At 40.0% G+C, this 24,019-nt stretch overlaps 1 protein-coding gene across 1 annotated transcript; it reads left to right on the forward strand.

Annotated features, from left to right (window-relative positions):
- The first annotated feature begins 1,575 nt into the window (after window positions 1–1,575).
- On the forward strand, window positions 1,576–22,230 carry LOC130921662 (rho-related GTP-binding protein RhoA-B). The gene is made up of 5 exons (XM_057845812.1): window positions 1,576–1,736; window positions 9,068–9,225; window positions 12,722–12,842; window positions 12,950–13,080; window positions 21,528–22,230. The coding sequence occupies exons 2-5, from the start codon at window positions 9,070–9,072 to the stop codon at window positions 21,699–21,701; spliced, it is 582 nt and encodes a 193-aa protein (XP_057701795.1). The 5' UTR covers window positions 1,576–1,736; window positions 9,068–9,069; the 3' UTR covers window positions 21,702–22,230.
- The last annotated feature ends 1,789 nt before the right edge of the window (window positions 22,231–24,019 follow it).

Here is a 24,019-nt window from a genome sequence, read left to right on the forward strand (position 1 = left end):
AACTCTTCACAAGCTTTTCACACGCCGTTGCCGTTATTTTGGCCCATTCCTAGAGCAGTGATGTTTGGAGCTGTCGTTGGGCAACACAGACTTTCAACTCCCGCCACAGATTTTCTATGGGGTTGAGATTTGGAGACTGGCTAGGCCACTCCAGGACCTTGAAATGCTTCTTACGAGGCCACTTCTTTGTTGCCCTGGCTGTGTGTTTGGGATCATTATCATGCTGAAAGACCCAGCCACGTCTCATTTTCAATGCCCTTGCTGATGGAAGGAGATTTTCACTCAAAATCTCTCGATACTTGGCCCCATTCATTCTTTCCTTTACACAGATCAGTCGTCCTGGTCTCTTTGCAGAAAAACAGCCCCAAAGCATGATGTTTCCACCCCTCATACTTCACAGTGGGTATGGCGTTCTTCAGATGCAATTCAGTATTCTTTCTCTTCCAAACATGAGAACCTGTGTTTCTACCAAAAAGTTCAGTATTCCTTCTCCTCCAAACACGAGAACCTGTGTTTCTACCAAAAAGTTAAGTATTCTTTCTCCTCCAATCACGAGAACCTGTGTTTCTACCAAAAAGTTAAGTATTCTTTCTCCTCCAATCACGAGAACCTGTGTTTCTACTAAAAAGTTCTATTTTGGTTTTATCTGACCATAATACATTTTCCCAGTCCTCTCTTGGATCATCCAAATGCTCTCTAGCAAACTGCAGACAGGCCTGGACGTGTACTTTCTTCAGCAAGGGGACACGTCTGGCAGTGCAGGATTTGAGTCCCTGGCGGCGCATTGTGTTACTGATAGTAGCCTTTGTTACTGTGGTCCCAGCTATCTGTAGGTCATTCACTAGCTCCCCCCGTGTGGTTCTGGGATTTTTGCTCACCGTTCTTATCATTTTGAGGCCACAGGGTGAGATCTTGCATGGAGCCCCAGATCGAGGGAGATTATCAGTGGTCTTGTTTGGCTTCCATTTTCTAATAATTGCTCCCACAGTTGATTTCGTTACACCAAGCGTTTCACCTATTTCAGATTCAGTCTTCCCAGCCTGGTGCTGATGTCCTTCGACAGCTCTTTGGTCTTGACCACAGTGGAGTTTGGATTGTGACTGACTGAGGTTATAGACAGGTGCCTTTTATACCGATAATGAGTTAAAACAGGTGCACTTAATACAGGTAACGAGTGGAGCCTCGTTAGACCTCGTTAGAAGAAGTTAGACCTCTTTGACAGCCAGAATTCTTGCTTGATTGTAGGTGACCAAGTACTTATTTTCCACTCTAATTTGGAAATAAATTCTTTTTAAAAAATTGCCTCATGTGTTAGGCAAAAATGTTTATTATGAACTTGTTTCAGTCTTATTTTGTGTTAGCCTAATCCCATACAATTTTTTAAACCCTCTGAACGTTTTAGGGGCACAAGAAAAACAAACAAGAAAGGTCAAAAATAAAATAAAAGATTAATTTAACCTTTCCAGATTACCATAAACTTGATGTCTAAAAATCTACAAAGAAATACAGAAAAAGTAAACTTTGACAAGAACGTTAGTTTTCATATAGATATTGTGTTGAAGCTGATGACGATACTGACATTGACGATTCGTGCTGGTAGTAGACCACCCTCTTCCTCCCCCTCATCCTGACCCCCTTACTTCCCTTCTCTTGATCCTCCAGCGGCGCACTCAGCGACGGAGGCCAACAAAGCACAACTTGGAATTCATTTGGATATATTCGAAAACAGTCACCGGGTAAGCACGTCGTCATTCGAGAACAATCGCACCCGCCTTCTATAATGACAAAGGTTCTCCGCCGGCTGGCGGATGCCGCATCAACCTCTTTTTTCTGGCCGCTGCTCGGCTAATGTTAGCTGAAAAACTAACGGACCCGTAAAGTCGCATTGACTTCCGGTGACGCTAAGCTAATTAGCTAGCTAGCTACTATCTCACCTAAAAGCTGCTTTTGACTTATTGTTTTTGACGGGCATTCCAGCGGGAGCATTATATAGATAATGTTGCCCATTTTAATCTCACTACAAAGATGAATTGTGAATGTTTTGTATTTTATCCAGCCAGCTATTGTGACGCTAGCGTCGATCCTTTAGTAAACAGAAGGACTTCCTCCTTTGGGGAAATCAGGCCTGCTGCGATCCCGAAAGCTAGTTAAAACGCCAACTTCATCGCTTTATTGTTACCTTTACAACGCACCAGCAATGATTTTACATAATTATAATTTACGATCTTGTTGAACGTGAAAGTTGTCCAACCTATCTGCCTTGTAGGTGAGAGTAAGGAAAGACAGATGATGGATATGGCCAGTATTTATCGTACAAATTCAACAGTCTGGCCCGTAATACTCCATTCTGCGACTTTCATGTTTTATATTTAGTCATGGAATTGTTCATTAGACTTAAATCTTTGAAATGACTTTGTCAGGTCATCTGGAGGCTTCTTTATGGCGTCACCATAATCGTCAACGTAATGGTGCAGTGTGAAACTCGTTTGCCCAACATCACCGATCCCGTTAGAGTGGCTGCCATTATTTGATATAGCAGGCAAAGGGCATGCAAAATGCAGGATTATACCACACGATTTTTCATAACAAAACCTTTGTGTGTGTCAAGTGAAACACGCCATTGCTGCTGAGTGGTACCCCGCAGAAAAATAAAATCCTTCATAGTACCAACACAACAAATCCAGCAATTCCAGTACTGTACTGGGTTTACCGGTGCAGGCACTGTCAAAAGACTGTTGTAATCATGATAGGTGTCATTAAACCTATTTCAGACTGACAGGCAAAATCTGATATTTAGCCTATCCAGATAGAAACTGGATGGCTCTTTTTTTAGTCTGAACAGTCACAAAGCCCAGACATGATGATTAATGAATTTTGCGAGACTGATTGAAACCACATACAAGAGGTATTTTCATATTATATATGGACAAGATGCTTCTCAGTCTAAACAGACCAGATGGGGTTTGACTGTCCATGATGTCACTATGCTGCCTGACACTTTTGTTCCCATAGCAACCTGTCGGGTGTGTCAATAATATGGCCCGGTCAGAACAGGCCCAAATCCAATTTGGACACTTGCTACAGTAGCGTGAACAGTCAGCCCAAAAATCAGATTTGAGGAGGAATCTGATTGGAATGAGATATTCCTGTAGTCTAAACACAGCCTAAGTGTCATTCAGTAAATTATTTCACTTTTGATACAAAGTTGTTTCAAGATACAAAGTTATGACACTTAATGGCATCTGTCATAAAAACATTCATTAATGTTCATTACAGGTGTCATGTCATGATTATGACAATTTTATGACTATGTCTTATAAGCATGTCATTAAAGGGCTTAAGCATATATACAGGACTGTCTCAGGAAATTAGAATATTGTGATAAAGTTCCTTACTCTCTGTAATGCAATTAAAAAAACAAAAATGTCATACATTCTGGATTCATTACACATCAACTGAACTATTTCAAGGCTTTTATTATTTGAATATTGCTGATTTTGGCTTACAGCTTAAGAAACCTCAAAAATCCTATATCAAAAAATTAGAATACTTCCTCAGACCAAGTAAAAAAATAATTTTATAACAGCAAAACTAAATCAAACATTTGAAAATGTCCATTGATGCACTCAGTACTTGGTTGGGAATCCTTTTGCACGGATTACTGCATCAATCCGGCGTGGCATGGAGGCAATCAGCCTGTGGCATTGCTGAGGTGTTATTGATGCCCAGGATGCTTCGATAGCGGCCTTCAGCTCATTTGCATTTGTAGGTCTGGTGTCTTTCATCTTCTTCTTAACTATACCCCACAAATTCTCGATGGGGTTCAGGTCAGGGGAATTAGCAGGCCAATCAAGGACAGTGATGCCATGGTCAGTGCACCAGTTACTGGTGGTTTTGGCACTGTGGGCAGGTGCCAGATCATGCTGGAAAATGAAATCCTCATCTCCATAGAGCTTTTCAGCAGATGGAAGCATGTAGTGCTCTAAAATCTCTTGGTACACAGTTGCATTTACTCTGGACTTGATGAAACACAGTGGACCAACACCAGCAGCTGACATGGCTCCCCAAACCATTGCTGACTGGGGGAACTTCACACTGGATTTCAAGCAACTTGGATTTTGCTCCTCTCGAGCCTTTCTCCAGACTCTGGCGCCTTGACTTCCAAATGAAATGCAAAACTTGCTTTCGTCTGAAAAGAGGACTTTGGACCACTCTGCAACTGTCCAGTGCTTCTTCTCCATAGCCCAAGTCAGACGCTTCTTCCGTTGTCTTGAGTTCAGAAGTGGCTTGACCATGGGAATACGGCTATTGTAGCCCATTTCCCGGACACGTCTGTGAACTGTGGCTTTTGATACCTGGACTCCAGCTTCAGCCCACTGTCTTTGAAGCTCCCCCAAATTCTGGAAGCGGCTCTTCTTCACAATTTTGTTAAGGCTGCGGTCATCTCTCTTGGTTGTGCAGCGTTTCCAGCCACATTTTTCCCTTCCAACAGACTTTTTGTGGATATGCTTTGAAACTGCACTCTGTGAACAGCCTGCTCTTTGAGAAATTTCTTTTTGTGTCTTACCCTCCTGATGGAGGGTATCAATGATGGTCCTCTGGACAGCAGTCAGATCAGCAGTCTTCCCCATACTTGTGATTTAGTTTACTGAACCAAGCTGAGTGTTTTTAAGGCTCAGGAAACCCTCGCAGGTGTTTCGAGTTAATTAGATGATTCAGGTGATTAGTTGAATAGCCTACTTGTATACTTTTTCATGATATTCTAATATTTTGAGATAGGATTTTTGAGTTTTCTTAAGCTGTAAGCCAAATTCAGCAATATTAAAATAATAAAAGGCTTGAAATAGTTCAGTTGATGTGTAATGAATCCAGAATGTATGACATTTTTGTTTTTTTAATTGCATTACAGAAAGTAAAGAACTTTATCACAATATTCTAATTATCTGAGACAGTCCTGTATACTGTGTATATGTATATGGTGGAAAACACTCAGGTGACTTGAAGTTCCGCTCTGGGACACCCAGTTTGTCCAAATTTCAAAATTGTCCTAAATGCATGTGTGATACATCATTGGAAAGCTAAAAATCTAAATTTTCTGGGGGAAGAAATTTTTTTAACAGGGGGGCATTTAAAAGAAAAAAATTAAACAGCAAAACACTATCTCGAGGTGAGTGCATGAGAGAGCATACCGTAATTTCCCGAATATAACGCACTTTTTTCCCCCAAAATCAACTTGTAAAATCATGGTGTGCATTATAAACGGGTACATGGATGGAGACAGTAATATATAACATATATATATAAACCGATTTTTTTTATTGACACGGCCACGTTGTGTTGAAGAAACGTATGCGGCGACCCGTTGCCGACCATTACGGTACGTGACGTCACCGTTTTGTTTCGGTAATACTTCACTTTGATCGGCCGAATGATTCCGTCTATGTTAAATTCTGCTTTTTTCACTCTTCATAAAGCACAGGATTTAGTTTCTTAAACTCATTTGAGTCAACGTTTATTGCAGCTCCGCAACTCGGACCATAACAAACGTAAGCACACAGACTTCCTGTGTCCGTCAACTATATCTGTCCTTCGGGAAACTCAGACCCAAATAACAATAGTTCCTATTGTTACTGTCCTGTTGACAGCGATGAGCTCTCACGGATTTCTGACTTAGGTTCTCACTTTCATTTTACCGTATCAATCCATGGAAGAAACATTTATTCATCATGATGAAACGAGCAAGTTATACAGCAACCTTTAAAAGAAAAGTCACATCTGTTTTGTTCTCTCCTAGATTCTGGTAAGTTGGAGAAGTTGTCAAATCATATTATTACCGTAAATATTGTCTGTTTATGGTAATGTTTTGAACTACCAATGTGCTATGCTTGTGCTGTGTTTCACCAGTCAGTAAAATGACATTTCTGTATCTGTACACAAGCTCTGTTTTCTTGTATTCTTCTATTTATTGGTGCTAAAATTAGGGTGTGCGTTATAAACGGGTACAATAATTTTCCCTAGATTTTACAAGTAAATTTGGGGTGTGCATTATACACGGTTGCGCCTTATATTCGGGAAATTACGGTAATTAAAGACACCATGATTTTAATGAGATAGTATCGCGTACTTACCTTGTTTTGATCAAAAAACTCCATGTAGCATGTCTCACCGAGTGTCAAGACATAGCTGTGAATGGCCGCAGCCGGAATTTTTGGGGATTTTATGGGTCAAACACGGACCACGGTAATATAACAAAGGTTGTGATGCAGAAATCGACGACATCAAGGATTGGTCAAGATTTTTTTTTTCAAATATTTCCCCTTTTTAAAAAATTTTTCAATATTTCTTTGTTTGGATAGATTATTTATCATCTAAAATATCGGGGAAAATGCGACAGTAACAAAATAAAAATACAATTAAGCGATAGTTATGAGGTAAATATCCGTGACCTATTTACAGCCACTATTTTTTTCAATGTGATGTAATTTGTTTAAAAGTTTAAAATATGCGAGTGAATAATTTTATAAAGTCGTTTTATTTTTTAACTAAATATTAGACATCAATTAATGACTAAGCTTAAAATGATCGGCATTTCGAATAATAACTATAATTACTTACCTTCTTTTTATGGCTGGGTTGAAACAAAAGCGGTTGCACAGTGTCTGTAAGCGGGGGTCTCCAGGGTAAAACGGACAAATTAAAAATAATTTGGGGGCTGAATGCACCATTAAACTGCTATGGCATCATACAGACATATTGCTCTATCAAACACAACAGTTCTTTTTGCTTAAAATACAGCAGTTTATTTTAAAGAGGGGTGCAAGGGCAGAAACTGATTTTTCAGCCTTGTCTGTGTTTTCCGCCTTATATATACAGCGGGGCAAATAAGTATTTGGTCAACCACTAATTGTACAAGTTCTCCCACTTGAAAATATTAGAGAGACCTGTAATTGTCAACATGGGTAAACCTCAACCATGAGAGACAGAATGTGAAAAAAAAAAACCAGAAAATCACTTTTTTGGATTTTTAAAGAATTTATTTGCAAATCATGGAGGAAAATAAGTATTTGGTCAATACCAAAAGTTCATCTCAATACTTTGTTAAATACCCTTTGTTGGCAATAACGGAGGCCAAACGTTTTCTGTTACTCTTCACGAGCTTTTCACACATTGTTGCTGGTATTTTGCCCCATTCCCCATGCAGATCTCCTCTAGAGCAGTGATGTTTTGGGGCTGTCGTTGGGCAACACGGTCTTTCAACTCCCTCCACAGATTTTCTATGGGGTTGACATCTGGAGACTGGCTAGGCCACTCCAGGACCTTAAAATGCTTCTTCTGAAGCCACTCCTTTGTTGCCCTGGCTGTGTGTTTGGGATCATTGTCATGCTGAAAGACCCAGCCATGTCTCATCTTCAATGCCCCTGCTGATGGCAGGAGATTTTCACTCAAAATCTCTCGATACATGGCCCCATTCATTCTTTCCTTTACACAGATCAGTCGTCCTGGTCTCTTTGCAGAAAAACAGCCCTAAAGCATGATGTTTCAACCCCCATTCTTCACAGTGGGTATGGTGTTCTTCGGATGCAATTCAGTATTCTTTCTCCTCCAAACACGAGAACCTGTGTTTTTACCAAAAAGTTCTATTTTGGTTTCATCTGACCATAACACGTTCTCCCAGTCCTCTTCTGGATCATCCAAATGCTCTCTATCGAACCGCAGACGGGCCTGGACGTGTACTGGCTTCAGCAGGGGGACACGTCTGGCAGTGCAGGATTTGAGTCCCTGGCGGCGCATTGTGTTACTGATAGCAGCCTTTGTTACTGTGGTCCCAGCTCTCTGTAGGTCATTCACTAGATCCCCCCGTGTGGTTCTGGGATTTTCGCTCACCGTTCTTGTTATCATTTGGACGCCACGGGGTGAGATCTTGCATCGAGCCCCAGATCAAGGGAGATTATCAGTGATCTTGTATGTCTTCCATTTTCTAATAATTGCTCCCACGGTTTATTTCTTTACACCAAACGTTTTACCTATTTCAGATTCAGTCTTCCCAGCCTGGTGCAGGTCTACAATTTTGTCTCTGGTGTCTTTCGACAGCTCTTTGGTCTTGGCCACAGTGGAGTTTGGAGTGTGACTGACTGAGGTTGTGGACAGGTCTTTTATACCGATAATGAGTTAAAACAGGTGCCATTAATACAGGTAACGAATGGAGCCTCGTTAGAAGAAGTTAGACCTCTTTAACAGCCAGAAATCTTGCTTGTTTGTAGGTGACCAAATACTTATTTTCCACTCTAATTTGGAAATATTAAAAATCAAAAAATGTGACTTTCTGTTTTTGTTTTTTTTTCACATTCTGTCTCCCATGGTTGAAGTTTACCCATGTTGACCATTACAGGCCTTTCTAATCTTTTCAAGTAGGAGAACTTGCACAATTGGTGGTTGACTAAATACTTATTTGCCCCACTGTATATCAGTGATCCCTCGTTTTTCGTGGTTAATGTGGACAGCACCCCCCGCGAAGTAGAGACGGAGCCTATTTACATATATGTATATTTTTACAAATGTTTTTTTTTAACACTGCAAATGTAATAATTATGATAAACAATTATTTGTCCATGTATACATGCATATATCTTAACATTTTAAAACAAAATAACAATTGCATTAGCCTACAGTAGCTCCTCCCTTAACTGACAATGATGACCATGAAACACCTGTGCACTTCGATAAAGATGACACAATGCACAAGTATCAAGGGAGCCTTTATAATGTACCTCAAAAATCTGCAAATAAGTGAAACCGCAAATTTTGAAGTGCCTTCTGTCATTGTTTGCATGCTATCCTCTTTAAAATATGAAAACCTATAAATGGTTTTAGTTAAAACAGACAGTTTTTTCATCTGTGTAATTTTTTAAAATTATTTGTTATACAGAGTTGATCCCTGTGTGTGTGTGTGTGTGTGTGTGTGTGTGTGTGGGTGTGGGGGGGGGGGGGTCCAGCAACTTCAACAAAAAAAAAAGCAAAATGGCAGCAAATTGGTTACACAGCCTGTTCTCCATCCTCTCATCTGCAGCTATGGCGGCAATCAGGAAAAAGCTGGTTATAGTGGGAGATGGTGCATGCGGTAAGACCTGCCTGCTGATTGTCTTCAGCAAGGACCAGTTTCCTGAGGTCTACGTGCCTACTGTGTTCGAGAACTACGTGGCAGATATCGAAGTGGACTGTAAACAGGTATGAAGCCAGTTGAATCTGTCTTGTTCCGAGAGAGTTACAAGATTCTTGTGCATATTTCTAAGCACAGGTGTGTTCTCACACCCTTGCCAACCTTTAATCTGTGCTTCAATTAGCAAGAACATTTTTATGAGGTATATTTTCAGAGACTTTGTCTTTGATGGTCGTCATACTTTCCGGGGAGTTCATGTTCATGGGAAGACATTAGATTTTTAAGTGATTGGTCAACAAATAGCCTCATAATTGATGGAAATTTGATACTGAAATTGATCCGACACGATTCATGTTTCCCATCTTCACCGCCAGAGGTCGCCATCCCCACATTAATCTGAATCACTTGAAGGTGATCAAAGCATTCAAAAGATTCCAAAGGTTTTATTGGGTCTCAAACAAAGAGAATGAAATCATTTAAACTAGTGGTGTGATACTTCGTATCCCAAAAGGTTATCAATATGCTCCTGCCAAGAATCGAGATATCGTTTTAAAAAGGTGCCAATGTCTTTAAAAAAATAAAAATGAACCAACAAATCTTCCACCATAATATGGTATAATAATAATATAATAATATAACCATAGTATCTCAGTTAACTCTAAAGGCTGAGTTGTACTTCTGCGGCAGACCTACGCCACCAAGGCAGTCCCGATTTACGACTCTTCGGCGTAGCCTGACGTGCATCTCCTCATTTTTCTGACTTTGCGTCGCGTCAACGCATGGAGACGTGACGCTAGTGGACTGTGATTGGTCCGCTCAGACTGTTCCATCCGGTTCAGCGCGAAATCACCGCCATTTGAAAACATTGTTGTGCTATACGAAAAAATAGAGCAAGCCGACGAGAGGATCATCAAAGAGGTCCGCAAGAACGACAACCTCTACGATGTCTCGTCAAGACATTATAAAAATTGCCAAATGGCAAACAATTCGTGAAGATCCACATTCAAGTGTTCCATATTGTATTGTTTATTTTTTTTCTCCGTTGGCATTGTTTAACTGGAAGAAAACTCGAAGAAGTCAACAAGCGTCCCCCAAAACCGTACAAACACAACGCCACACTCTAGTGGTTTGGCGGTGAATTACAGAGCAACGCGTTCGCTTGCGGCAGAACTATCAAATGCTCATTGACGCCATAGTTGCTTCGCTGTCACCGCAACGTAGGAGCATAACTCAGGCTTAAGGCTGCATTGACGGTGCTAGACGCCCAAACCATTTAGACTGGGTTCGTTCGTTCATTCGAAACCAGAGCATTCACAGTCATTCTGTCTGATTTTCAGGGCATTTACAGGTCACTTGCTGTTCACTTTAGGGCATTTACAGGTCATTTCCTGTTGAGTTTGAGTCACTGCCTATTCATTGGGGTGATTCCCAGGTCACTTCCTGTTCTGTAACTCAAAATTACCAGGAAGAGACTCATAAAATACCCCAAAATCAACAGGACGTAACTGAATATCAACAGGTAAATGACATTAAATGGCCCAAAATGACCTCATTGCCTGGCATTGGCTGCCACTGAAGGCCATTGACATTCAATCCGTTTGAAGTGGGAGGGATGGCAGCGAATGAACGTTCGTTCATTCGACGGAGCTTCGTAGGTACAGTCGTTTCCATTTCGTTTCACTCAAACAGCCTACTCTTTCACAGCGAGTGAGCAGGCAAGATCAAGCACATGGGAGAGGCGCGCCTATTGTTTTGTTTCCGGGTTACAACTTTTTTTGTCACGTTGCAACCAGTGGCCACAGTTTATAAAAACTACAAATCCACTTGGTCTCAATGAACGTTAATCTCGCGATAAAAGAAACGACGCCGTTAAAATTGATTTTCGTTAACGCGTTAATAACGCGTTATTTTTGACAGCAACAATCTGAACATTTTAAAATAAAATAACACTTGCATTAGCCTCCAGCAGCTCCTCCCTTAACTGACAATGATGATGATGATGAAACACCTGTGCACTTCGATGAAGATGAGACAATGCACAAGTATCAAGGGAGCCTTTATACTGTACCTCAAAAATCTGCGAATAAGTGAAACTGCAAATTTCGAAGTGCCTTCTCTCATTGTGTGCTCCTCTTTAAAATATGAAAACCTATAAATGTTTGGATGGTTTTAGTTAAAGCAGACACTGTTTTTTCATCTGTGTAATTTTTGCAAAGATCAGATCACATTTGATGGTGATTTGATGTAGAAATGTGAGAAATTCCAACAGGTTCTGATACTTTTTCATACCACTGTACCTTAGCTGAATTCAGCATCTCGAATACCACTTTAAAAAGAGTTTCAGTCAAATTTGTTTTTTTTCTTCACTTTAATCCATGCATACTGCGACCATTGTTAAGACACACACACTTTTGTCATAACATAGCAAAAATATTATGTTAGTGCATGTATTCTTCTCCAATTCCTGCAATGAATTAAGCTCTGGTGGTCCCATTAAAGTTTTCAACGATTGATCAATCTTAATTTGTAAATCTATTGACGAGATAGAAAAATTTCCCCTTATTATCAGTATAACCGTATATGCTAGTTTCTACACACTTTCCTTTCACCCATCCTACATTATTATTTGCTATACAGAGTTGATCCCTGTGTGTGTGTGTGTTTTTCGTTCATTCGCTGCCACCCTCCCAGTTCAAATGGATTGGACTTCTACAAGTGATAAACTCATTCCAATTCACAGCAGAAGCTTGTTATTCTTTTTATTAATTGTTTGTAGAATATCCTAGAATGATTTCCTGACCAATGTATCGATAATCGTTGTATCACCATATCGTCAGATCATCGTTATTGTGTGCTTTGTATCACAAATCGTATCGTATCGTGAGGTACCAAGAGGTTCCCACTCCTAATTTAAACTGTGTGTTAAACCTTTGACAATTATTACTTCTTATATATACCGTATTATTATGACAGAATTTGTGCCATATCATGCCGTCACTGATATTACTGTTGTATTTTTAGTGGTGATATGAATTTTGAAATATAAAATATAAATGATGAGGTTAAGGAAAACGTCACTACAGACATCACTGTGTATACCTTTCTTTGAAATCTTATTTTTTCCTTTCTGTTAGATGTTAAAATGCAAAAACTAAATTAAGTTTTAAACTCTTCATTTTAAAACGTTATGTTGTATTTTATTTCTTACTCGCCGCACTAGATTTGCACTATTTTAAGTAATTGTGTAAAACAAGGTTGGCTTAAATATTGTGTGCATTAAAAATGCTGTTAATCCTAAACAAAGATTACATACATGTTTTTATTCCTATATTGTAAAAAATAAGGTCATCATAAATTTGAATTAGATATCATGATATAGTTTTTGGGGCTAAATTGCCCACAACTAATTACTACTTTTGTGAGGCTACGTGATTGCCAGAGAAGAAGAATTTTAATGTGAATTTTTTTCTTGGAGGGGGACATACAGTGTCCTGTGACTGTATAAAACCCATTTTTAAACATGATATTTATTAAAAGTGCTTGCATGGTTCCCTCTTTTGCCAGGTGGAGTTAGCCCTGTGGGACACAGCAGGTCAAGAAGACTACGACCGACTACGACCTCTCTCGTATCCAGACACTGATGTCATTCTTATGTGCTTCTCCATCGACAGTCCTGACAGTCTTGGTAAGCACAAACGTCCGGCTTTCCATAACTGTTGATTTGAAACTGCTGTGGCCTCAGGTTTAGACTGCCGAACACATGTACTGACTGAACTCTTGTTTTATTTTCAGAGAATATCCCAGAGAAGTGGACCCCAGAAGTGAAACACTTCTGCCCCAACGTGCCCATTATCTTGGTGGGTAACAAAAAGGACCTGCGCAATGATGAGCATACCCGCAGGGAGCTTGCCAAAATGAAGCAGGTAAAAATGCATGAAACTGGAAGAGCACCCATCAAGCCAAATGATGTGGGATTGTCTTCTTGGCTAAGAAATATGATTAAAATATGACTAGTCTTGCTCAACGTTAATTAAGCCTCGATGCCTAAATTTGCATTTAACAAATATACATTATAAAAAAGCATTGGGGAAATACGGTCATGTGAAAAGGATTAGGACTAGGATTAGGATTAACACCCCATGAAATATTCAGTTCTTTATTAAGAAATGTTCACATATCTATGTCTGATCTTGTTTTTCTTTATCTCTGGAAAAGAAAGTGATTTAATTGCAGGTAAATAACAAACATTAACATTGTTTTATTCATTAAACTAAATACAGTGGGGAGAACAAGTATTTGATACACTGCCGATTTTGCTGGTTTTCCCACTTGCAAGCCATGTAGAGGTCTGTAATTTGTATCATAAATTCGCTTCAACTGTGAGGGACGGAATCTAATACAAAAATCCAGAAAATCACATTGTATAATTTTTAAATAATAAATTTGTTATTTAACTGCATGAAATAAGTATTTGATACATTACCAACTAGTAAATGTTTCGGCTCTTAGTTCTTTTTTAAGAACCCCTCCTGTTCTCCACTCATTACCGGAAATAACTGCACCTGTATGAACTTGTTACCTGTATTCACATGGCCAAACAACAAACTCCAACCTCTCCACAATGGCCAACACCAAAGAGCTGTGCAAGGACATCAGGGATAAAACAGACCTACACAAGGCTGGGATGGGCTACAGGAAAATAAGTTAGCAGCTTGGTGAGAAGGTAACAACTGTTGGAGCGATTATTAGAAAATGGAAGAAGTTCAAGTTGACGGTCAGTCTGCCTCGTTCTGGGGCTCCATGCAAGATCTCACCTCGTGGGGCATTACTGATCATGAGGAAGGTGAGGGATCATCCAAGAACTACACGGCAGGACCTGGTCAATGACCTGAAGAGAGCTGGGACCTGAAGAGAGCTGGAACCACAATCTCGAAGAAAACCATCGGAAACACATTACGCCGTCATGGATTAAAATCCTACAGCGCACGCAAGGTCCCGCTGCTGAAGCCAGTGCATGTCCAGACACGTCTGAAGTTTGCCACTGACCATCTGGATGATCCAGAGGAGCAATCGGAGAAGGTCATGTGGTCGGATGAGACCAAAATTGAACTTGTTGGTCTAAACTCGGCTCATCATGTTTGGAGGAAAAAGAAGGATGAATACAGCCCCAAGAACACCATCCCAACCGTGAAACATGGAGGAGGAAACATCATTTTTTGGGGCTGCTTCTCTGCCAAGGGTACAGGACGACTGCACCGTATTGAGGGGAGGATGGATGGGGCTATGTATCGCCAGATCTTGGCTGACAACCTCCTTCATTCAGTGAGAGCCCTGAAAATGGGTCGTGGCTGGGTCTTCCAGCATGACAACGACCCAAAGCACACAGCCGAGGCAACTAAAGAGTGGCTCCGTAAGAAGCATCTTAAGGTCCTGGAGTGGCCTAGTGTTGCGTCCGCTAGGTTAAACGTGTTTAAATTGTGCCTCACCTGCGATCTTGTCCGGGAAAGGGTTAATTCACTGTCAATCGGGAAAGGGGTGTGGATTCGCATTTAAGCGGAAGCTGGGTCGGCGTGGCTGTCATTCACGTTCACGTTGCTGAAAGACACGCACCGCCGGTGAGTTTGTGCTCATTTGCTTTTATTTATGTTGTGTATTGTCACCTACTGCATTGCTTTGGACGGTTCGGTGTTTCTTTCATGGCGATCGCCTGATAGCCTTCCAGTTTGTGTGTTAAGAGATCCGCTGAGAGTTGACAGTTGGCGACTAGCGCGTTGGTTTAGCGTAGCCACTGAGTCAATCTCGCAGCGAATCAACGAGCGGTGCAGGGCTCGTAGTGAACCATGGGTAATGTAGTCTCGGGACCCGCTGTATTGGTGCTTTTAATCTGAATGCTTGCGGGAAAAAACTACATTTCCTCATGCTGTGAGCCGCCACCTTTTCAAAGCATTGGACGGCGTTCGTGACTTGAAGTGTCTAAATGATGCAACTATTGCCTAAAGAATAACGATTAAACGGTTAAAAAATGTAAAAATGTGATTTTAAAATAATGCATAATATTTGGTTATTGCAATCTGAGCAACTTAATTGTGAATGAATTATATATATTATGCACAGCGTATTATTCATTTATATATAGAGAAGCTTTGTATATATTTGTATTTAGCATGATCATTATTTGTATATTTATACACACATATACATTCTTTGTTTGCATTTATAGGTTTATAACCTGCTTGGTGTTTGCTATTTACTACTCCAAAAAAATCAACAATAAAAAAAACAACAATATACTGTGAGCACAAGCTGAGTTATCCAGTGTGTTCTCTTTCGGATCCCTTTCGGTGGGGAAAACGCCACAAAAAAGCGTAAACGGCCGAACACCTAGCCAGTCACCAGATCTGAACCCGATAGAAAATCTATGGAGGGAGCTGAAAGTCCGTGTTGCCCGGCATCAGCCCCGCAACCTAAAGGCTCTGCAGAAGATCTGCATGGAGGAGTGGGCCAAAATCCCTGCTGCAGTGTGTGCAAACCTTGTCAAGGACTACAGGAAACGTTTGGTATCTGTAATAGCAAACAAAGGTTTCTGTACCAAATATTAAGTTCGATTTTTGTGGTGTATCAAATACTTATTTAATGCAAATTAAATGCAAATTTATTATTTAAAAATCATACAACGTGATTTTCTGTTTTTTTGTATTAGATTCCGTCCCTCACAGTTCAAGAGAACTTATGATACAAATTACAGACCTCTACATGCTTTGCAAGTGGTAAAACCAGCAAAATCGGCAGTGTATCAAATACTTGTTCTCCCCACTGTATACAACAAAAATGCATATTCTAACTGAGAACACCGTACCACCTAATAGCTAGTGATACCCCCTTTGGCTGAAATAACTTCAGCGAGATGCTTTTTGTAGCCATCTCCCAAGTTATTGACATCAGTCTGAAGAAAGTTTGCCCCACTCCTCATCCCAGAATACTGTCAGCTGTGAGATGTTTGAGGGGTTTCTTGCGTGCACAGCCCGTTTCAAGTCAGCCCACATTCATCTCTATGGAATTAAGATCTGGGCTTTGATTCAGCCATTCCAGGACTCTCCATTTCTTCCTTTTCAGCCAGTCCTTGGTGGATTTACTGGTATGTTTTGGGTCATTGTCATGTAGCCGGTCCAGTTTCGCTTCAGCTTGAATTTTTTTCACAGATGATGTCAAATGTTCCTTAAGCACCCTCTGCTACACGATAGAATTCGTGGTGGATTCTATGATGGTGAGCTGGCCAGGTCCTGCTGTAGCAAAGCATCCTCAAACCATGATACTTCCACCTCCATGCTTCACAGTTGGTATGAGGTTCTTTTCCTGGAATGCTGTATTGGCCAAACATGTCCTCTGTTCTGGTGTCCAAATAATTCAATTTTAGATTCAACTGTCCAAAGAACATTATTCCAGAAGTCCCGGTCTCTGTCTACATTCACTCTGGCAATCTTCAGTCAGGCCTTCATGTTCTTCTTGGAGAGCAAAGGTTTCCTCCTTGCACACCTCCCATGAAGGTTAAACTTGTGAAGTCTCTTTCTGATTGTAGAGGCATGCAGTTTCACATCAACAGTAGCAAGAGCCTGGTGTAGGTCCCATGGTGACATTTTAGGGTTTTTTGAGACCTGTTTTAGCATCTTGCGGTCTGCTCTCGGGTCCCAGCCAGACCTGGGCATGTTGGCAGTTGTTTTGAATGTCCTCCATTTGTAGACTATTTTCCGGACAGTGGAATGGCTGATTTTATATTCTTTTGAAATCCCTTACCAGACTCATAAGCGTCTACAATATAATTTTTTAAGACCTCAGACAGCTCCTTTCATCTCACCATGGTGTTTACTCTCACTTCAACAGTCAGGGGCACACCAAGCTAAATATGAGGTTTAAATAAGGCAAGCCTCCTTCAAAAAAACTGCGTAATGATGCTCTAATCATGTGCACCTGATGTAATACACTTGTGTGTAATTTTAGCCATTTTAAGTGGGAATGAGTGTGGGGGTGTCCTAATTTATTCCTCAACTGAAATTGCATTTAAAATTACATTTTACAGAAAGCTATAAAAAAATATTTTTTTCAGTTTTAATTGTTTAGTTCTATTACTTGAATCACTCAATCTTGTTAAAATTGATATTTGATATCCATATGACCAAATGTGTGAGAAAACACACAGGCTTCCATAGGGTGTCCTAATTTTTTTACATGACTGCATGACATACAGATACTGTACCTAAAAAAAATAGTAATAATAACATCTACGGTGTGTATAGAAAATAAAATGTAAAAATTCAACTAAAATTGTGAAATCCTTAATTAATAAATTAGATAAATATAGAAAAAATATTGAAAAAGGATTAAAAATACAAAATTAAATACAGATTAATCTATTAATATATTAATGAATTTTTATATATTTTTAGAAATGTTTATTTTGGATTGAAAAAAAAGTTTTCATATTTACGCTTATCCTTTCTATTTTTGATATGATTTTTCTTTTAGTTTAGGATTTTTTTTTTTTTTTTTTTTTTTTGTAGAACAGGTAGTCCCGGGGTTACTTACGAGTTCAGTTCCAACGCTGGCGACGTAACCCAAATTTCCGCCTATGTCGGAATTAACCCTTTAAGTACACCAAAATACCCCCTAAATAAATTTTAAAAAACTATCCAAAAATATGTATTATATGCCATTGTTCTTTCCTAGCCAAGATGTTGGAGCAAAGTCCTAGCTAGACAGCGAGCTCAGCTCCGAAATGATGTCAGACGTCCGTGTGGTTTGCTGACTTTATTCAGCTGCCAATGACACCAACACTTGCAGAATGAAACTAAAATAAAAATGAAATGAAATCAGTTTCATCTTCAATAACAAATTCAAATTTGCGTTTATAACTAGCTGCTGATGCAGCAATAAGAATTCACAGAGACGATTAGCATGTATCAGTTAGCGACCACACATCATCGAAAACAATCACATCAACTCGCCCCAAGTATTCGACCACAATAGAAAACGCACAATAGACAGTACAAAAAGTAATATATACGGGCGTTGCCTCTGTGGATGCTGCATAAGCAACTAATGTGCATGTAGGCTTGCAGCTCTTTCCCCTCTCACTCCAGGCATGCAAACTTGCCACCTTTCGGCGAAATTTCGCCGTTTGGAAATATAAATGGGTCATTCTTCTGAATCAAGTAGATCCGAGGAGAAAAAAATGGGGCGGGGTGGGGGTTTCAACGAGCGAGTGAAACCGCTAACTTCAAAACCGTAGTCCATGCTCAAAACTACACTCTAGTCCGATGACCTAGACCTATCACCGCCACTCTCTTCTCGTGACAACAAATGACTGACAATAGTGAGAGACGGGAGCACAGTTATCACCAATCAGCAATGAGGAGGCGGAACCCCTCCCCATCCCAGCTTCTCGCCCGGACCCGTTGGAAATGGCGTACCGCACGCAGGCTATTTTTAGACCGTGACGTCGCATCGTAAAGCCGAAGTGGGACATCATAGACCCGCCCTCGCATAGACCCAACGTAATTAGTGCTACTTTTCTCCGGTAATCTTTCAAAAACGAACATGCCGATCACGCCTTGCTTTTTTGGAACTTGTAGAAACGACTCTAGACATTACGACACATGAAGGATGTTTTCTTCATACGTTTCCGGAAACCAAAAACTCGGGAGGAAAAAATGTGAAGACCGAATCAACTTGCGCGGACTTTAACACCAGCTCGGCGAATCCATTCACGTTTCATTTGCAGTAAACATTATGTTGGGTTGGCATGGTCTTTAAGAGGACAAAGAGGTAAGCCATTTTTATATTTTTAACTTATTTTTTTTGCGTAACGTTGTGCCGTACTGCTTCTGTCTGACAATAAATGACCTGAAAAGAATTACAATGGTATCTGATTGCCACTGTTACCGTTTCTGTTATATATATATAAAAAAACAACTTTAGTAAGGGGGAAGTGTAAATAAATTATAGGATTAAGATGTGTTATCAATGAAAAAATTAAAAGTGTTCGTTGGCTGTCACTGAGTAGCATTTGCGATCGCTACACAAAGCTAACTAAATTACCCCCAAGAACGGTAAGAGACGTAGGACAACCAGAGGATATATAAGAAAGACAGGGCTGATGGTAAAGGATAGCTTGTTGAAACAGGAGAATGCCATTGTCAGTCGCGTCAATAAAAAGCTAAAGCTATGCTTAGGTCGGCTTGTTTTTTTTTTCGTCTTTTTCAGCCTTCGACACTAAAGCCATCTCTTTAACTGAACATTTTTATGTTCTTCCACATCTTTGCCAGTCATTTGGGCACCAGGCACATCATTTTCGGAGAGAATTGGTAGGTTTAGCTCTGTAAACCTCTCCTTCGTACACGATTTCCATTCATTTCCTATTAGGGACAAACGGTGGCTTGTTCCTACTTAGCAACAGTAGCTAATGTCATGAATATTAATGAGCGGAAGTGACGTGTGGCTTGCGGTACACCATTGCGGCAAGGTAAGGCATTAATGTAAAAAATTGTTAACTTCTTAAAGCTAAAAGTTAGAGTGATGGCCTATAATAGTCTTCATAAATCATTCAATGGTGTCGGTCGATCAATTCCTGCGCTTGTAATGGTGTCCATAACACAAGTATTCGCTTAATTTCTTGATAACTGACTTCAGATAGTCCTCAATATTTCACCGCCTCGTAGAACGCAGTTACTCGAGGTAGCTCTAACTGCGGAGGGGCTAACTAGCGCCTTTTTCACAGGGCTTTGCTAGTAAAGTTAGCGAACGTCACTTGGGATCTGAATTGTCGCCAGTTGGCGTTGTGACGAGTTTTTTAAGGCCCCTTTGTAAAGCGCTTGTTAACGATAAAAAAATTATTTAAAAAATAAATAAATAAATATGAGCAATGAGGTAACTAGAGTGATGAACTAGTGCCTTCCATACAAGTCATGTTCAGGGCTTTGTTAGTAAAGTTCTGAATGGTAAGTTATTTTTGACAACAAGTTATTTAAGGCCCCTCTATACTCACCGATAATTACAGAAAGGGAAGAGTTTTGCCTTGTTGTGGAGGTCGTTTCATTTGTTTAGCCATCGAGAGTTTATCAAACCGGAGAGCTCATTTGAAAGTACCCCCATTCCCGCGCTGTTCGTACACACACCCCGATTATAAAACAGCCTACAGTTGTACTTCTGTTTATCCAGTATGATGCCCTATCACTCGAAGTTAAGGACCATGGGACTAATTGCTTTGGTTGAATGTAAATAGTTATGATCACTACGGTTAATGCTTTTGAAGACTTGTAATTTTTTTTTTAAATTCTATCTATCTATCTATCTATCTATCTATCTATCTATCTATCTATCTATCTATCTATCTATCTATCTATCTATCTATCTATCTATCTATCTATCTATCTATCTATCTATCTATCTATCTATCTATCTATCTATCTATCTATCTATCTATCTATCACATAATAGTTAAGTGAATAGAATTTATACTGTACCTGTAAATTCATATTTTATGCTGTACAGCTTTTCTAATGGGACATACTGTATATTTTATCATTTAGATTTTGTATAATTTGCTACTTAATGCGTCTTGTATGTTCTGATTTCAGGATGAGAGATTTAGACTTGAATATGTTAAATTATGTACTGTGTTTAATTCGAGATGTCTCTGGTTGCACTATGAAATGCACTTTTCCACGCATGCCGTGTGTCCATGCTACTTTGTCACCTTTTTCACCCCTAACCAGTTTGCATGCCTGCACTCGGCTCCGCGAATTCTTTGTGGGAGCAAATGACTTCCTCGTGTGTGCTTGCTCTCTTCTTTATGTGTGCAAATACGTTGATCTTTGTGTGTTTATGTGCTATTACTCGCGTGCGGAAGGACTACCTGGTCTACACTTCCTGCGCCAAACTAAAAGCATGCATCACAAAAATAAGTCAACCTTATTTAAAAAAAAAAAAAAAAAAAACGACTGGAGACTTCTGAAGTAGAAATTAAGTCGGGTACGTTGTAAACCGGGGACTACTTGTATATGCAAGCATATAATTTTATATATTTTGTATTTTTGTATTACTAGTAATTTTAATTACTGATGTATTCCTCCAAAGTTTTATGTATATTTATCAAATGTAAATTCAGGCATCAAGTAGTTAAATGAACCTAGCAGAGCTGATAAAAATCTACTGATTATGATCAGGTTTCAATCGGCTCCACCTTTAAATATTTTCCCCTGCTAACATCATGAGTTCACAACAGGAGACTTAAACTGCTTGGATGAGGTAACACACAAACACAATAGTGCTGTGTATAAAGATATCTATCTTGTGTTGTTTTTTTTTTACCCCCTAGGAACCGGTGAAGCAGGAGGATGGACGGGACATGGCCAACAGGATCGGTGCCTTTGGATACATGGAGTGCTCAGCCAAAACAAAGGATGGCGTGAGGGAAGTCTTTGAGATGGCCACCAGGGCAGCACTACAGGCCCGGCGAGGAAAGAAGAGCAATAAATGCACCCTCCTGTAAACGGGGGTGGCATGGGACTGCTACCTTTTTGATAAAAAGGAGCAGCAGGCCAATGTCCCCTCCAAAGAAACACCCACAAAAAGACTGTTCTCACCAGTTTTTACGAAAGATGCAACGCTTTTACTTTTGTTTGTTTTTGTCTTAAGCTTGAAGTAGGTTCTGTCAGTATTGGGAAACCCTTTTTTTTTAATACTAAAGCATAAATCCATCGGCCATAACGAAAGCTCCAGTATCAGCACGTAGTTTCATGAGAAGTCAGCAATCCTGCCAACGACAGTCAAGTGCTGAAGCCCTGCCTGCTGACCCGACGAATGTTTCCACAGCCAATTAGGGTTCAAGTACCTGATCACTGTGACTTCTTCAAAAAGCTAACGCACACGTGAAGTCAGCGTTTGTTTGCCGAGCTCCATTGACAAATCCTCGTGTGCGTCGTGACCATGTGCACGATATGAGACTGGAATCCCCAATTTTGTTAACACGCAAATGGAAACTTAGTGTTTGTGTAATAAATTACTTTGTAAGAATCTTCCTTCTTTTCAGCATCAGTCTCACAATTTCAGTTCGCAAGAAGAACAACAAGAACTAACAAAAATGGCTATTTCTCCACTATTTGTGCGTGGACCAGAATGAAAATTAGTTGGTATAGTTTAGCCACATATACGCATCGATCCCCAGAGCAGTTTCCAATTTTTTTTTTTTTTTTGTCTCAGGGCTGATTAATTACATTACAGTATTTTCGGACTTCTGTAGCTGTAAGCCACCACCCACCAAATTTGACACAAAAACGGCATTTGTTCAATGATAAGCCGCACCAGACTACGTGCCACAGCTGTCCTCACTGTATTATGTGATATTTACACCAATAGACATTAACCGGAAATACTTTGACAGCGGCGTTATAAGGCCGTCATAATTATGACACTGTCATGAGCATTAATGAATGCTTATGACTGATGTCAGTGTCATCCAGCAAATTATCTCTTTTGAATGGGTGTAAAAGATCCAAGCTGGACATAAATGGAGTTAGTGACAAAATTTGCCAGATGACACTTGATGACATCTGTCGTAAGCATTCATTAATGCCCATGACATTGTCATAATTATGACGCCACTGTCAAAGTGTTACCTATTAACCCAAATAAGCCTCACTTAACTACGGGTAATTAACCGGTAATTGACTAAACGTCCAATCCGATTTGACTGGGAGGTTTGGCAGTGAAGGAATCTGACCTTTTAGCCAGATTGCCAGAATCACGCTAGCTGCGCCCGTGCTGGCGCTGCTCCATCGACCCGGGCCGGTGAGAAACCGACAACCCAGCCAAACTCTGTGCGTTCACCTTAGTCTTAACCTCTTGTAGTGACTCCATTTTGAAAGCTGGAAAAAGGTTTCGAAACACGAGTTGACAATTTATTCAGGTCGACAGCGATCAAACGGCAAGGCAAAACAGCAACAGACCCAGACGAGGAGGCAGACCGGTTCAAGGGTCACCATATCATACGTCAACTAAAGATTCCTGAGAAAAATGACAATTAGTTAAACATTCTTTTAAGGCTGCGGGCAGGAAGAAGGGTGTGTTTGGGCGTTGTGTAGGATTGTCTGTTTGTGGATTGGCTAGGAGGATTTGCGAGTTACTGTTGTCAGGGAAAAGAGGGTTGTGGATTTTGCCATCTCATTGCCACGTGAGTGCTGAGTGTTCACTTCTTGGACGCGGGTTCCTTATCAGATGTTCCTTGTCAAGACAAGATGTCCCGCCATTTATTCTGGACTGTCCGGAATAACTGATCGCGGGAGTTGGTGGTGCTGACGTGGGCTTGTAGATGTCTTGCCTATCACCTGGTAGTCAGCGTCAATCTAGCTGCAGCTGCAAAACACACGCGTTGGGCTTCCGTGTTCAGACGGCATCATGTATCTCTTACGCCCTATGTCAAATATATTCTGCTTGTTTTCCTTTAACTATGATAAAAATGCTATTTATTTTATATTGGGTATGTTAGAGTAATACAAACAGTAAATACTATTACCGGTATTACTATTATAATACTATTCCTTCAGCAGTGATCGTTCAAACATGAGTGAAGAAATGTACATCAAAATCGATAGGGGGTACATGAGCACAGAAAAATTGGTAAATCAAACATTTAAAAAAAACTCAGAAAATTGTAAAAAGAAAAAAATGTTACAATATGTATTTTAATAAAGTATGAAAAAAGTAGGAAATTATAATACCCACCATAACTTTTTAAATGTGTAACAAAATGTTTTTCAATTTTCCAATTTACTGTTTTTATCTTTAAGAATTTTCTCATTTTAGCCCCAT

The sequence above is a fragment of the Corythoichthys intestinalis genome, chromosome 9, assembly GCF_030265065.1.
Source record: "Corythoichthys intestinalis isolate RoL2023-P3 chromosome 9, ASM3026506v1, whole genome shotgun sequence".
In the NCBI taxonomy this organism is placed as follows: Eukaryota; Metazoa; Chordata; class Actinopteri; order Syngnathiformes; family Syngnathidae; genus Corythoichthys; species Corythoichthys intestinalis.

Excerpts from the sequence above, each read along its gene's own strand:
- LOC130921662 (XM_057845812.1), top strand. The coding sequence starts at position 9,070 with ATGGCGGCAATCAGGAAAAAGCTGGTTATAGTGGGAGATGGTGCATGC. Across the intron at positions 9,226-12,721 it reads TCGAAGTGGACTGTAAACAG|GTGGAGTTAGCCCTGTGGGA; the intron begins GTATGAAGCCAG and ends CTCTTTTGCCAG. Across the intron at positions 12,843-12,949 it reads CGACAGTCCTGACAGTCTTG|AGAATATCCCAGAGAAGTGG; the intron begins GTAAGCACAAAC and ends TTTTATTTTCAG.